General features: G+C 41.7%; 1 protein-coding gene across 4 annotated transcripts in view; it reads left to right on the top strand.

The window, feature by feature from the left end:
• The window catches only part of MEIS1 (Meis homeobox 1), a 125,257-nt gene that overhangs the window by 57,377 nt on the left and 52,369 nt on the right, over positions 1 to 15,511 (top strand). For all 4 annotated transcript variants that reach the window (XM_084623384.1, XM_084623386.1, XM_084623387.1 and 1 more), the window contains one exon: positions 10,329 to 10,474. In XM_084623384.1, the coding sequence (XP_084479510.1) occupies positions 10,329 to 10,474 (146 nt within the window). The remainder of the gene's footprint in view (positions 1 to 10,328; positions 10,475 to 15,511) is intronic.

Below are 15,511 nucleotides of genomic sequence, written 5' to 3'. Positions count from 1 at the left end.
AACAGTCTAACTGGGTGAGGGTCATACTCTCAGGCCCTTAATTTTCTTAATCAGTTTCCATATCTGTGAAATGGGGGTACTAAAATAATAACAATTAGCTACCCTGTGTGAGAACGCTGTGATGAAGATTAGTTAGCCTATGTGTGGTGTTTTTTCAAAAGTTGGCTAAATGTTATCATTTAATTCTTTTTTGTTGCATTTCTTATTCTTGTAAATGTTTACCATAATTTTAAAGGCAGGCATCTTTCCTGAAATACTAGATTGAGAGGTAGATGTTTGAGTTTATAGTTTGCCTAAGCAAGCAGCAGTACCTGTGGGCAAAAGGTACTTTGTCTAAGGGTTTCGGGGAGGATGAGAGGCTTGCAGAAGCAACAACTAGGAAGCTCTGTAATTGTCAGAAGAGAAGAAGCTGTGTGAGTTTGCTTTTTTTATTTCCCTTTATCAGCAGCATGGCCTGACAAGTGTGCCTGGGCCAATTGTATGTGTAGTAACACATGAAGAGTGATGGTTATCATCTGTTTTCTTCAGTTTTATTTTTCATTATCAGATTTCATTGATGGATGAGGAAAAATAAAAACCAAGATGCTGTATTCTGAAATAAACAAAAACAAAAAAGGGAGCCAGATACTATTGCGTATTAGTGAGATTCTAGCATACCTCCGGGCAAAACTGTGGGCTCAACAATGGGCCTGCCTTCTAGCTGGCAAACAGCAGATCCCCAGCGTGTGCTGCCCTGATGCAACAAAAAGGGGTTCTCCAAAGTACCTGCACTGCAGGGCCAGAGGACCTGTTAGTCTCCACTGACTCAAGGCAGATGTCTCTAGAACTGGTCAAAAATCAGGATTTCCATCCAGTGGGAAATTCTGATATTTCAACATTTGTTTTCATCTTCAGTCAGGGACAAGAAGTTGAAATGCCAAAATATTTCATGTAGCAAAAAGTTCTGCCACTTCCAGGGGTGAAAGTAAGTTAGAGGACTTACTGGTATGCCAGAGTCCTGAGCAGGGGGTGTGGCCTCAACCAGAAGAGGCGTGGCGTTAACTGGAAGAGGCAGGGCCTTAAAGCCCCGGGCCCTTTAAATCCTGATTTTAAGGGCCAGGGGCTCCAGCTGCGGTAGTGGCGGCTGGGAGCCCTGGGCCCTTTAAATCACCCCTGACCTACCAGCTGCAGAGGCGGCTGGGAGCCCCGGGGCTCGGGGGCAATTTAAAGGGCCCAGGGCTCCAGCTGCCGCTACCTCAGTGGAGCCCCGGGCCCTTTAAATCCCCGAGGAGCCCTGAGGGCTCCTGGCTGCCACCGCTACCCCGGGGCTCTGGGCTCTGGCAGAGCTTTAAAGGGCCTGGGGCTCTGCCTTGGTAGCAGCTGCCAGAGTCCCTGCCTGAGCCCTGCTGCCTGAGCCCTGGGGTAGCGGCAGCCGGGCTCTGTTAGAGATTTAAAGGGCCCCGAAGCTCCAGCCGCCGCTAGCACCCCAGCCCTTTAAATCCCCTCCGGAGCCCCGCCGCCACTACCCCAGGACTTTAAATTGCCGTCTGGGAAAGCCGGTCCCGCTATGGCACACCGGCTCTTACCAGTACGCCGGACCAGCTTACTTTCACCTCTGGCCCCTTCCAGCTGAAATGAAATGTTTCAACATTCCCGAATTTTGGCTCAGTTTGACATGAATCTGTCATGAGATGAATCTGTGTCTCACTGAGCTGCCGTGGTGCCTCATGGGAGTTGTCGTTCAGGTGCCTCATGCCACAATTCTCCTCTAAATCTTCCATGGTGCCCTGCAGCAATTCAACCAGAGGGGCGGACCATGTGGCAGCTCAAGCAAGCACAGATTAATGCTGAGCTGACCCCAAATAAAACATTTTAGTTAATTTGACAAACCCAAATGTTTTGATTTGCTGTCAAACCAAAATGAAATATTTTGTTTTGATTTTTTTTCCCTACTGAAAATCAAAATTTTGTGGCAAAATTGAAATGTTACTGTTCATAAACAATTTTGACAGAAAATTCCTGAGCATCTCTGGTTATCTCCCTCTCAGACTGGAGGAAGCAGTGAAAAATTATTGCTTCCTATCTCTTGGCAGGGTGCAGGACAAAGGCAGCCCTGTTGAGGGAAGGTGGCCTATGGTAACACTCGGTTGGGAGAAATTACTCCCACAAATAAAGTGGCCAATAGGTTATAACTGGGTTGCTCTCCTCTTTGCTTTGGACCTCCTGCATCCATTTAGGTTCAGCCACAAGTCAGGTGTCCTACAAACTGTGTAAAATGCGCAGAGAGGCCCTTCCACCTACTGGGCCTGATCCTCAACTGGTGTGGAGCCAGGTTGATTTACACTAGCAGAGGTTCTGGACCCTTTTTACTAGCAATGTACATTTTGGCAGACTGTCATGGTAGTGTGATTCTGAAGACACGCTCCTTAACTGCTTCATATGCTCCCAGTTTGTAACCTGTGCATAAGCACAAGTCAAATCAAAATTCAGGCCAAAATACTTTTATGTCTAGTAGATAGACTATTTCCTTCTTGTTGACAGCATAATAGGCTGGTTCCTCAGCTATGTGCCAACAGGTTTTTTAAAAGTACCATATTTGAACAAAGTGTGTAAATTTTTTCATATTGAATCCATTTTTCCTCAACAAGTGTTATGACATTTATACTAGATTTTAGTTAAAATATTTTTCTAAGCGCTTTTGACTTTTCCTGGTTAAAACAGCATATTTTTCTTTCTATGAAATATTTATTCTTACAACTGCCCAAAGTAAGCTTCTGTTTTTTTGGCAGGAGAAAGTTGTTGGCTTCCCATTAAATTAACTGCTTTCTTTTTAATATTTAACACAGAGTATAGATACATAACTCTAAAAATATCTTGCAATTTGTCCATAATACTGGACTTTCCTGGATTCCATTAAGAAGTTGTACTACATTTTGCAGGTTTTTTTTCCTTGGTGTTTAGCTATAAAAACTGCTGAATGGAAGAAAATGAGTAAAATCTGTGTTTCTTCCCTATTCATCAATGCTGTTTTTACTCTTTGTGTAGACAGCTAATTTGCTAGTGGTTTGCCTGAGGGGAATTCAAGTAAAAAAGGGGGATCAAGTTACTAGAAAAAGGTGCTCCTGTCTCTAAAGAACAAAGTACAATGATTCAAGAAGAAAAAACTTTGAAAATTTGTCAAATGCCAGAGTGTAATTTATACCTGGCCAGGTTACACCATATACGAATATTTGTGTAGGCTATTTTTGCAACTGTTTCCTTTAGTAACTTGTAAATATGGATACTATCTGTGACTGGCAACCCCCTGCTGTTTGTGTCATGATCTGAATCCTTGCATGAAAAATGTAAGGCACCTCTGTAAGATATGCCTGCAGACCCAACCATTCTGTGTTTGTGCATTGCTATTGCTCATTTTCAACCTTTTTTGTTCCTCATTATCTCTTTTCATTAAATATGTTAACAAGCCTGTTCCTTAATTAATTTGTCCCTCATTGCAAAGGGTGCTCTAAATTCACCCTGACCCCAAACATCCATTGTTGTAAGTCTTTTGGGGATGGATCCAAAGCCCAAGGTATTCCATGTAATTCTTCCTATTTATTTCAGCAGGCATTGAATCATGCATTTGCATCAGAAATAACTATTTGTGAAATTTAAGCAACAGGAAATGTTATTTACAATAAAGAAACCCCACAGCCACTTTAAGCTTTCTACACTAATGTTTTTCTTGTCTTCCCTGTTCTCACTTCTAGTCCCACGTTTGGGTATTGGCAAGTTGAGATATTGTCCCAATGGGGTAATGTTACTTGTTTTTTTTAAAAAATGTGGTTGTTGTGAAAGCCACCAGATTGACAGGCCTGTCACGTGAACCCTTCTGTTTACGCACAGAACAAGTACAGCATGGATGATGGCTGCGCAAGAATCATGCCAGTGTGTGTAGAACTTCTTCTGGAGTGGGTGGGTGCTTCAGTCTTCATACCCATTCACTCCTTAGATTTTAGTGCCAGTTAGAGGGGGAACATCTGTGCACTAGAATTAGACCAGCAGCCCATTTCTCAGAGGCCTCTGAAAAACTGTCATTTAGAAATGACTTTTGGTCACTACTTTCCGGGTTCATATTTGAATGGGTGTTCCACATATTCTATATTCCCTATCTCCAGTCAATCCAAGTACAGTAACAGTCAGGGTCTGATAGAGTAATTCCTTCTGTCCCACTCTAGACTTACAGCATCTTTGGGCCTGCTCCTTCTCAGAGCTGAAAATCTCTGGCTCTCATTGAGTTCATCGAAAGCCAAGTTGAAGATGCTATCCATCTTACAGGAAAATCTCAGTACTTAGCATGATTGGACCCTTTTTAGTGCAGGTGTGAAAGCAGCAAATTGATGGCTAACATACAATACATATCTTACATATTTCAGTAAGGGGCATCTGAGTGAATAGTGCAAATATCGTGAAAAGTGCTTGTAATTAACCCTTCCTACATAAGTTTGAGGAAAGCTGTTTTGATGCTATTTAAAATCTCTCTGGAACATTATACTAGCTTAAATTATTCATTAATAAGCAAGTCTTTCCAGTGCAATCAGATACAAAAACATCGTCTTGACGCCTACTAAACTTCCCAGAATGCCCTTTACTGTGAACGTGTCTTGATTATATGGACATCAGTTTTGACTGTGGAAAAAGATTCCAGTGCACCTAAGATCAGGAATGGTTACCAAAAGGCTTATGCTCTTGTTTGGGATGCAACACAGCTGCGAATAAATGGTTAAAAGTTAAATATTCTGCTTAGAGAATTTGAAGTGTCTCATAATAAAAATAGTCAGAAGTAAAGGGGAACACATACCTGAATGCTCTTTTTTAAATTTTTACTTTGTATTGAGTTTAAAAAGACAACATTATCTACAAGACTACGAATGAAAAGAAGCTGTGTGTTTGTTTCGCTAGAACTGAGAACAATGTCACTCTGATACAAAATCCAATATAGCCTCCTTATTTTAAAGGACATTGGCGTAGTCCCATGTTAATGGTGTCTTGCAATTCAGGGTGCACTTAAAAGTTGCCAAGAGTATTTTCCAGGGCTTTTGGGTACATTTCTTCAGTGAACTCCTTAACATGGTGGATTTAGATTCTTATCTAAAAGTGGATTGTAAAAGCTGGACCCTGGAACGTAGAGTCCATCCTGCAGTTTCATTGTGTAAGTTCCAGTGCTGTCTAATTTTTCAGACTTGTAGCAAAGCTATTTTTTCCCCTGGCAATTTTAATCTAATTTAACCACTATAATCCCCCGGAATAACATCTCTTCAGAATGTTCAAAATTTTCAGCTCTTGAGCAAGGATTGGAATGTAGCCTTTTAAGAAGAAGTGTTCTTGTAATGGAAAAAATTAATATTTTTAAAAGAAATTTGATCATACAACTGTTACTTAGAATGAAATAGCAACTTATTGCATAAGATTGTGTATTGTGAAAATATTTTCAGGGAGCAGTGTATTTCTTAGATTGTCTTTGAAGCTATAGGTAACTTTTAAGACAATTAATGAGGTGTCCGTAGCCTAAAAATACGTTGGAAAAGGAGTTAATTTTCTAGCCACGTGTATTTAGAAAAAATTGTATAGAATGAGCCATATTTTTCTGGCCTTGTTCATGCAAATAATCCACTAATGTGAGTAATGCAAGCAGAATTTGGCCCGCTATGTGTATGTACATGAATTTTGAATGAAGTATAAATTATGGCCAAAATTTCTCAACATAGGTACTTGAAATTAAGCTCCTAATCTCTGAATTGGACCCGTAGTGCAAAGACTCATTCATGTGCTTAACTTTACGCCTGGGAATAGTTCCACTGAACTCAACAGGACTACTCTGATGTATAAAGTCATTCATGTGCAAATGTTTGTGGGATCGGGATCTTAGACCCCTAAAGAGAAGTTGTCCTGATTTTTCCAAGGTGCTGAGCATCTGCAGCTCCTAGTGAAATGAATGGGAGCAAGGGCTATTCAGTACATTTGCAGATTCGGGTCATTTTTATTTTAGAGCCTAAATATGGATTTAGGAGCTTAATTTCGGGGTTCTATGTTTGAAAATTTGTCCTAGGCCTAATATATTTAATGAAAAGTTATACTTCCTATCTTTTAATATTGCAGTAGGATCTTTTTTTGGCTCATTGTTAAACTTGGAAAAATTGTTTAAACTTGTCATATGATTTTTATGACTGCAACGCATCATTATTATGAATGAATGCAAGCACACCTATAAAGTACCTATTTTGCCAACAAATGACCATCCATAAACATCAGGAGTAATTGCATGCTATGGGATTGTTAAGAACTTTGTTGCCTTTTTGCTGCTTCTGTCTACAAATTTTGGGGTGTGGAGGAAGGGGAAAAAAGGGAAGTTGTAGGAGGAGAATGTCTCTGGGGGCGTGGGGGGAGGTTGACCTGAATGAGAGGAACCCCTGCTGACATGGCCAGTCTGACCCATTGAATGGTCTGAATACAATAAATGCTGCTTTATCCTTTCTTGAAAGGAACAAGATAGCACAGCCTAAATGCCTGGGTGTGCTTAAATAGGGAACTCTGGGATGGTTGAGTCGAGTGTGTTTGAAATCTGAGCTCTCTGACAGCCTGGGAGCTGCCACAGGTCACCTGCCTTACTCCATGGGGATAGGCCCAGGTCTCACAAGAAATTGTCCATGGACGAATTGTAGTACAAATTCCTTTCTTTGTTGGTTGGCCTCTTTCACTAGACCACGGCCTATAAAATTTTGTAAAAACAATTCTTAAATATTATTTGAAAGGGCAAATGGCCATGCTGAAAGGTTTGACAGTTTGACATATAGTGCATGGTTTTGATAGCTTGGAAACTGAAATGTGGAGCCAAGACTCTCCTTATGCTTGTTATAGGCTCGGTGTTTTTTAAATAGTGTCTAGTTGCTGTGCAGAGTTCCTTTGCTCCTAGCAATTTGACAGGCAATAAGTCTGCTTCAGTGATCTTAAATCCTTTTAGACTAATTTGTGAGAGAGCAGAAAAACAGCTAGCACCTTTTGGATTCAATGCTCAAAAATAGAGAATCAGGTATTGCCAATTAAACTGCCATTTCAAACAATCATATCAAGACAGATTACTTTAAATTCCTCTGATAATGTCATGGAGTGCCTAAAGAGAAAGCAACTGGGAGTTTCTCTGCAGACAAAGGATTTGAGTGGACCGAACTCATCAGTGACTGAGGCAGAGGTAGTGTGAACCAGATTTCTGCATTAAAATGTTGCATATGTGCAACATGAATGCAAGCAGTGTGCATACTCTACCCCTGAATAGCCAAAGGCCATTTTTAAGAGCTTCTGGCCCCTCAGTCACTGGCCTTCTAGTTAATTGCCACACGGGCTTCGTGACACATGGGCAGATAATATGACATTTTCAGTTTCTGTCACTAGCAAACGCCACAACGTTGCTTGCACTAGTTGCTAAGAAGCTGTCAGAAACCATTAGCAGTTGGCTAAAGTTGCCCTATGGCATTTCCTCATGGCATCAGCAAAACGAGCATAAATCACCCAGTGGAGCCTACTGCTATACTAATGAGGCTGTAAGCTTGTTTATGGACTAGCATCATTTTTATGATTATTTCCACCTTTTCAGTTTGCCTTCATTTGGCGGTAGGAGAAGTCAACTTCAGGAATGAAGTCACTGCTGACATTTTACAAACGTGGTTCGTAGCTGCTACCATGTGGTTGGTCAGTGGTTCTTCAAGTTTGGTTAGTGATGTGATTTTAAAAAAAAAAAAAAAAAAAAAGGAAAGAAATTCTCTGGAGACCTCATAGAGGTGGCTGTATCAAATTGCAGAGTGAATGGAAATGTTAAAAAACACAATTGACCATTTAGACTTTCCTCTGAGGTTTAGTCTTCACAGGATCAATTTTCAATTTCAAAAAGTGGAAGAGGTTAAACAATTTATTTAAAATGTATGAAAGTATTTGCTTTTAGAATAGTTTGTTGCTTTATTATCCACTTTCCCCCTTTCACCTTCCCTAACTTGTGTCGGACAGGACTAGGGTTTATTGTTTTAGGCTTTTCTGAACATGCACCAGTATTTATACTGGATTGAAAGCATTTGCTTCCAATGAAAATCTTGTCTTAGATTACAACCCAGCAGTGTAATTTCCCTCCCAGATGGGAGTAAAGTAGCTGTATTTGCCTAAAAACAGTAGGAAGAACAAACTGTGCATTAAGCCAAGGCTGTTTTTGGCTTGAGCTAATGATGTAACAGAAACCTTTTATTTGGGATAGGTCACTGCCAGGGATTGAAGGAGGTGATCTGGCTCTCGCTTGAAAGGTTTCTCCATTGTATCTACATAAGTCTTCACTTAAAAAATTCTGTTCCTAATGCTTCTGCTTTCATACAGCAGAAATAAACAGGAAAGGTTCTGGGGAGTGTTATACATGGAATGCAGAAAGCTTTTCCTCTCCTAATGGAGTATATAATTCAGGTGCCCTGAAGGCATGCTTTCAGGAATTCTTTTGCCTGAGGTAATGGGAAGCTCAGGCTGCTTTAAGGCCTTGATTATCTATTGATGCACAAAGCTGGAAAAAAGTCATCTCCGTTGGATTATAGTACATATTTCCATAAATTATCAATGAATTCTCTTCTAGTCAGGCACTAGGCATTGCCTACTAAATTAATCTGAAGGGGGTTAGAAATGGATAGAAAGTATATTTTAAAAATAGCAGTAAAACAATCATAGGGAGGTGGTGAAAGACAGTGTCATTAGGTTAGAAGCTTTTCATTTTTAATCAATGAACATGTAATATTTTTCTTTTCCTTGCTCTTGTTTTACAGACAGAAAGTGGATTAGCCCATGGAAATTTTAAATGCTGTTGAGTTGTTTCCTTTGCTCATGTTTCTTTTATGCATTATTATTTTATATGGTGAATTGCTTCTCTGTATAAAAGCCTTTTTTTTTCTTTTTCTTTTTCTTTTTCGTTTTTAACCTACTGAGCTTTCAAAGACTTTATCAGCCAAAGATATCTGGACTCTTCATGAGGACCTTGTTTTATAAATATGAATATTCAAGTCTAGTCTTGCATTAAATACACACAATCAGTCATAAGGACAGCTACAAATTCACTACAGTCAGTAGTAAAATATGTAAAATACTAAAAATATAAAACTTAGTCACTTTTTTAGTTAAACTCTACATAATGTATCACAATTTTGACAGTCCAAAGCCCATCTTTTTTTTTTTATTCCTAACAGAACAGAGTTAAACTCTTGGTTCAGCTCAGTTTGGTTGATTTTCTTGGTCATTCTTGCCTCAGGGTGTAAAGAATACTTGCCTAATTGCATCACAACTCCGCACTAACCATAAAAGTACTATCCTTGGAAGCCATGGTACACTATTCAATCCACATGTGGGGGGGGGGAGTTTGAACAGAATAAATCACTGTATGGATTTGTTTGTGAACTATTTTGGGGGCTTTAAACAAAAATGGTGCACTGATTGACCATGCACTCTAAACCTTTGTTTTTCTCTGCACACTAGGCCACTATTTCACCACAGACAAAAGCCACTGCTATCCAGTTGTATACTCCCGTAGATGAGCTGCTAATTTGGCGAGTTTAAGGCCCTCTCTGTGTTAAGGAAATTTGCGCTGGATCAGTGTAGAGGTGGTGCACCAGCGCAAGGCAGGGCTTACATACTGCATTGGTATAAATGTTGTTAACCCAGCATGAATTTATTTGGGCTGGGATTTTTAACAACATCTCAAAAGATTAGGTGCCCAAGTCCTGGTGAAAGTGAATGTGAGTCGGGCAACTAGCTGCTTTGAAAATTCCAGTCTTAATATAGATAGAGCCTCAATCTTACTGTTGTCCCTTTGAACTTGGGTAGAGGACCAAATGGTGCAAGAGATTTGCCAGCAAGCTGACTCTGAATTTGAACTTTGTATCTCAGAGTGGAACATGGCATCTGGGCTGCTGTATGTTAAGGTGACATAACATCATCAATACATTGCAAGCCACAATTTGAGTCAAACACCATTTGCCTGATCTGTAAACACAGAGAGATTTCTGTGATGAACAGGTAATGAAGAGACTCCCCCTCCTCCACCTTGGCAGGCAGGGTGCTTGTCACTTTTTTTGTTGCTGTGCTGAATCAAATGTGAGAAATGGCTATCTCATTCTTATAGTTGTTCAGAATAAACCAGAATTTGGCTGAGAGAGTTTTTCTCTCCCCTCCCCAGGAATTACAGCATGAAAGAATTTTATATCCCATTTAAATATTCATATACCCCAAAGTCAGGCTTTGACTGAAGTATCTAAAGATAGCATAAGTCAAAATTTGATTCACTATATTTACAGGTGACGGCTTGGACAACAGTGTAGCTTCCCCCAGCACAGGTGATGATGATGATCCAGATAAGGACAAAAAGCGACATAAAAAGCGTGGCATCTTTCCCAAAGTAGCCACAAATATCATGAGGGCATGGCTGTTCCAGCATCTAACAGTAAGTGAACTCTAGATCACATTTGTGAAATGAACATGGAAAATGTCATGGTCATGGTGGTAGTAGACAAAAATATTTAATAATATGTTATTGACAGGCAGTTCAGGGTGCTTTTCCAATTGTGTCTTTACATCATTTCTAGATGCCAAGAGAGAGAGTATTTATAGTATATCTTTGTTTTTGTTGCTTTTAGCTCTTTGGTTTGAGTGCAGTTGTTAACAGGAGGTCATCGGAAAGTGTGATAGATCTTACAGTAATAACATTAGACCAATCCTGCCTTGTTCACATGACTGCAGCTCCTGTTGACTTCAGGGTGAATTGCTGCTTTGTAGAGGAGAGCAGAGTTTGGCCCATTGTTCTGTTTTCTGGAGAACCTCCAAGAATCATTGGGGCGGGGGGGGGGATGGGAAAAACCAAAGCTTTTATTCAGATATGTGTCAGAGATCACATAATTCCTATCAGAGAGAGGTCAGAGCGTATCTGTTGTAATGGAAGAGCATCATTTTTAATTTGTTTGAGACTTTCTTGGTCCCAGAGTGTAAGGGTATCACTGTATTTAATATCACAAAGGGGGGGGGGGAAGATGTACAGTTATTTGTTGCCACAGCAACTATACTTATTTCTGTGATTAGGAATAAAAATTCTAGGCAGGTGCACTGTGGTGGAGCTTTAGGCTTCCGCTTTCATTAATGAGGTATAGTATCTGTCAAACCTTCAGTTGTTACCCAATAGTCAGACATTTCTAGTGCCACCCTTTTTGGGGGTTAAATTGTGGCTTCCATATGGTGAAGCATCACCATGTGTTCATTCACGTGGGATTCAGTCCCACAGACTGAAATCCTCCAACGGACCCTTTGAGTAATGGAAGAATGAGGCCCAAACCAGGTATATATATTAAAGTACATCCCCACTTCTGATCTCCCACTGCATCAATGATCCACTCTCTTCCCTGCCTGTCATTGGGTTAGGGGTAAAATAAGAAGCCAATCAACTCAGTCAGCCACAATAGGTTTCTGCCAAATTAGTAAATTTCAATTAATGTTTCCTCTTGTCATCCCTACTTCCTTCCCTGTGCCAAATAACTAGATACTGGATGTCTGACAAACCTGTATCAGGCAGGGAATTCTTCCCTCCCTTCACCATCCTGGATTGCTGTAAATGAACCTTCATGCCTGATCACACTTGCCCAAGCCCAAGCCCAGATAGGTCCTAGACACCTCCCTGTTGATTTCCCTTACTGGCACAGTCCATACCAACTGGTATAGTGGCACCATGCTATCCCTTTCTCAAGAGCATCTTAGACCACTCCAAGATGGTGTTTCAGAAGGTTGAAGTTACATTACAAACGAAAAGGGAATGTTTAACCCCCATTACAGGGCTGTCTTCTTACCAGATATACAACGAGAATCTGGCAGGCTCTGATGTCACTCAGTGACTTACAAGATTGCAGGCAACTGACATCGAAGTATTCTGCAAATAGCCAAAGGATACACTCAATCTTGGCCCTTAAGTCTAGTGACATTCTGATCCTCATACCAGCCTGACATCTCTGCGCCAGCTGGCTGATGCAGTGGCTGCCAATTTCTTTCCTATGCTCCAAGATTGGAGAGAGACACTGTGGCAACTCTGCAGTTACAATGCAAACAATTACAACGCACAACCAAGTGCAATAATCAAACTCAGACCAGCCCCTACACTTCCTGCTTGAACCGTCTTTTATATCTGAGGTGCTCTAAGAAATATTTATTATTTATATTATCAATATTTATTTCCAGAAGCACAATGTGCTAAGTGCTTTACAAACTTGGGCAATGGGTGTGAATGGTGCATTGCAGATATAAGACAATTGCTTTGCTGCAAGGTGCTTACTATAACAACTAGACTGCCACTAGTTGGTGGCAAGTACATTCTGGGGCAATGCCAATGAAGTAACCGCCTCATTCTGTAGAGTGAAGGCAGTAATCTCCAGGACCAGTGCAATAAAGGTAATGCTCTTTCTCCAGCATGGCAATGAACTGAAATCTAATTAAAAATCCACCATCCCTGCGGAGGAGCAGCCAAACCAGAGTTAGCTGTGTTGTAATTAAACAAAGGCTTAATGAAGATCCTCCTTATTCATACATTTGTGCAGCGTCATGCTGGCTTGAGGCTTGCCTGATCAGTCTTGTAAAACTGTAAAGGATCACACTCCCTACTTCCAGCTACTGCAAGAGGTTCATTGTTATAGCCGAGTCAAATCAGCTCCAGGTGGATCATGGACCGTTCTCCAATACAAAAAAACTTGAAAATGTTGCCCAGAAAAGCAGACATGTTAGGCTCTCATAAATATGTTATGGTTAGCAGCAGACTAAGAATACAAAGTTACCAGAATATGGTCATACATGGTAAGGAGATGTCTTTCTACTCTGGAAGGCTACATAGAGCTTTGGCCTATCTCTCCACCAGTGAAAGCACTAGAGAACATCTGCGTCGAAATGAGTGACCGATCACGTGTATGCAGAAAGAATTCAGTGAAGTATGTTGATATTCTGGAAAGAGATGACTTTAACTGGATTAGGCTTGGTAGAGAGCTGCACAGCACACTGCTTCTGACATGCCACATTAGAGACAACAGAAAAAAACGAGAATACAGTCCAGTAGCAACTGCAGGTATTTGGGGCAACAGATCTTTCTACCAGTTCAAACACTGTCAGATGCCAAGGTCCTGTAAGAACACCCATTGTGGAAGGCTCATGCACTCGCTTCCTGGAAATGAGACAGACAATGCCATTGTTTCTGTGATTGATATACCTGTAAGTTAGGTATTCAATGGTAGATACCTTACGATGATGATGCCCACAAGTTGCATCATTCTGTGGGGTTCCCTTGACTGGGGTTAGTAATATGCATGAAGCACCTGATTACTACTGAATTTTCCAGGCCCAAGTCAGAACTGGGAAAAATTTGGAAGTGATAACAGCCTAGTCCAGCTTATAAAACTTCTGGACATCTAATGACTGCTTGGTGCATCAGTCCTCTATAAATGTGTACACCAGAACCATTGCCTCCCCAGTGCATTGGACTCTCCTTACAGATTAGAGTACAATACTCATTCAATCCTCTCCTTAAAAAAAAAAAATCTCAGGAAAAGATCTCAAACCTGCAGGTGTCTTCATTTCCTTGAAAAGACAAATGAAATGGTGGCCAATTAACACAACCAGCCACCAGGAAGAATCAAAAAGCATGAGTCAGAGTGGTGACGCAGGGTTCAGGTGCTCCAGAAGAGAAAGCCGTTTGCTGTTGGCTAACTTTACATGCCTCAGGTGTATATTGCACTGATCTTTGAGCTGCTGTACGTCATCAGCTGACAGACAAATGAATCAAGTTTATTACTAAGGGGGAATGCGAGAGAGGAAGGGAGGCCCTTCTGTTCTTTTTCATTTAAGGGTACCTGTCTTACCAGCCAGGCCTGAAATCTCAGGAGACACTGACAGTCTCCAGATTCCTGGTTACCCACGCAGAACCTTTGAACATGCTGCAATTCAAGACTCACCAATTATAGTCCATCTGAGAAGGGAACTTCTTGAAAACGACCTAAGAAACAGCACAGCCTATAGACGTGGTTCTGTCAGAATAAATTGGAAATTAGAATCCATAAAGAAAAAAATACTCCTTTTCGAAGGCAAGACTCCAAAGGCTTTGCCATCGTAATGTAGGTTAAGTGTTTAAAGACCAGATGCGCCACAAGCCTCACTGGCATCTATGGGATCATTTGAACCCACAGCTGGGTGAGAGACACTCCTAGAGGGAAAAGTGTCACACCTTGTTAGGCCTGAAGAAATGCCTGGTGGGAAAGGGGCATAACTATTGATGATGATCCAGCTGCTTGACCCATTGCCAGGTCTGGCACTCTATTTTGAACAGACTATATGTGCAGCATCCAGGGCAGGAAAAAATGGGAGGGGATATATTCCCAAATCCCATTCCTGCCTTACCTGCCTCAGCCCCATAAGTTCAACATTCTGGCGGTGCAGGTGACAAATTCTGGTAACTCAGCCTGGGTAGTAAGGAGACAGATTCCCACCTGAGAATCATGTGGCAGAAGCTGGCCTAGGAGGGGATGTAAGACCCAGATTCACAATCAGGACCTGCCATAGGGGTGGGCGGGTTGAGCCATTGCCCAGGGTGCCTTGCTCAGGGGGGTGCCGTGCTGGTACCTCCCACCCATGTGACCCACTGACAGCCAACGGGACTTAGTGGCAGCCAGGCAGGAGTGGCAGCATCTGGATAGGGAGGATGGACTGAGCTGCAGGAGGGCAGCTGGACCAGCCAGACTTGGGATTGGGAATATCTTGCTGTATTATCTTCTGATTGTTCTAAACTTACATATAATCTTAAAATATGTCTCTTAGTGGTGTTTGTATATATTTTTTCTTTCTTTATATGAGAATTAGATACAGTGCTCCTGTAAGCTAATTTCTAAATTATTTGGGGAAAAAACTAGTTTTTTCAGGTTAAAGTTGCCTTCCCCCCACCCCCAAATCTGAAATGACGCTCCTTCAGGATGGCCATGGGCTCCAGCAAGATGCAGCCCATGTGTGACAGCACGGAGCACTCCCTGAGCCAAGTGCCAGGCACCACAAGCCGCAGCAGCAGTGCAGAAGTCAGAGTGGCAGTATACCAAAAATACCACTCTTCCTTCTGCACTGCTGCTGGCTGCAGCGTTGTCTACAGAGCTGGGAGCCCAGCCAGTGCTTAATTTATGCTGGGGCTGAGCCCCGCCACCTCTTTCAATACAAATTTTATCACCGGGGAGGCAGAGGAGCATGGGGGGCTGTGGGGACCAGAGACAATGGGGGGATGGAGTGCCCCTGTGGGCCAGGGTACCAAAATACAGGTTCATCCAGGGCGCCATTTTCCCTGAGGCTGGCCATGCCCACAATTCACAGGAAGGGGCAGAGTAGGCACTGCCTCATCTGGATCTTTATCCACAGTGTTGCAGAACTGACAGACAAAGGCTCAGTGTATGAGAGAGACTGAGAGCATGCCCCACACACC

This window comes from Lepidochelys olivacea (genome assembly GCF_965140295.1).
Source record: "Lepidochelys olivacea isolate rLepOli2 genome assembly, chromosome: 3".
NCBI lineage: Eukaryota > Metazoa > Chordata > Testudines > Cheloniidae > Lepidochelys > Lepidochelys olivacea.
This window is presented reverse-complemented; position numbering and strand designations above follow the sequence as displayed.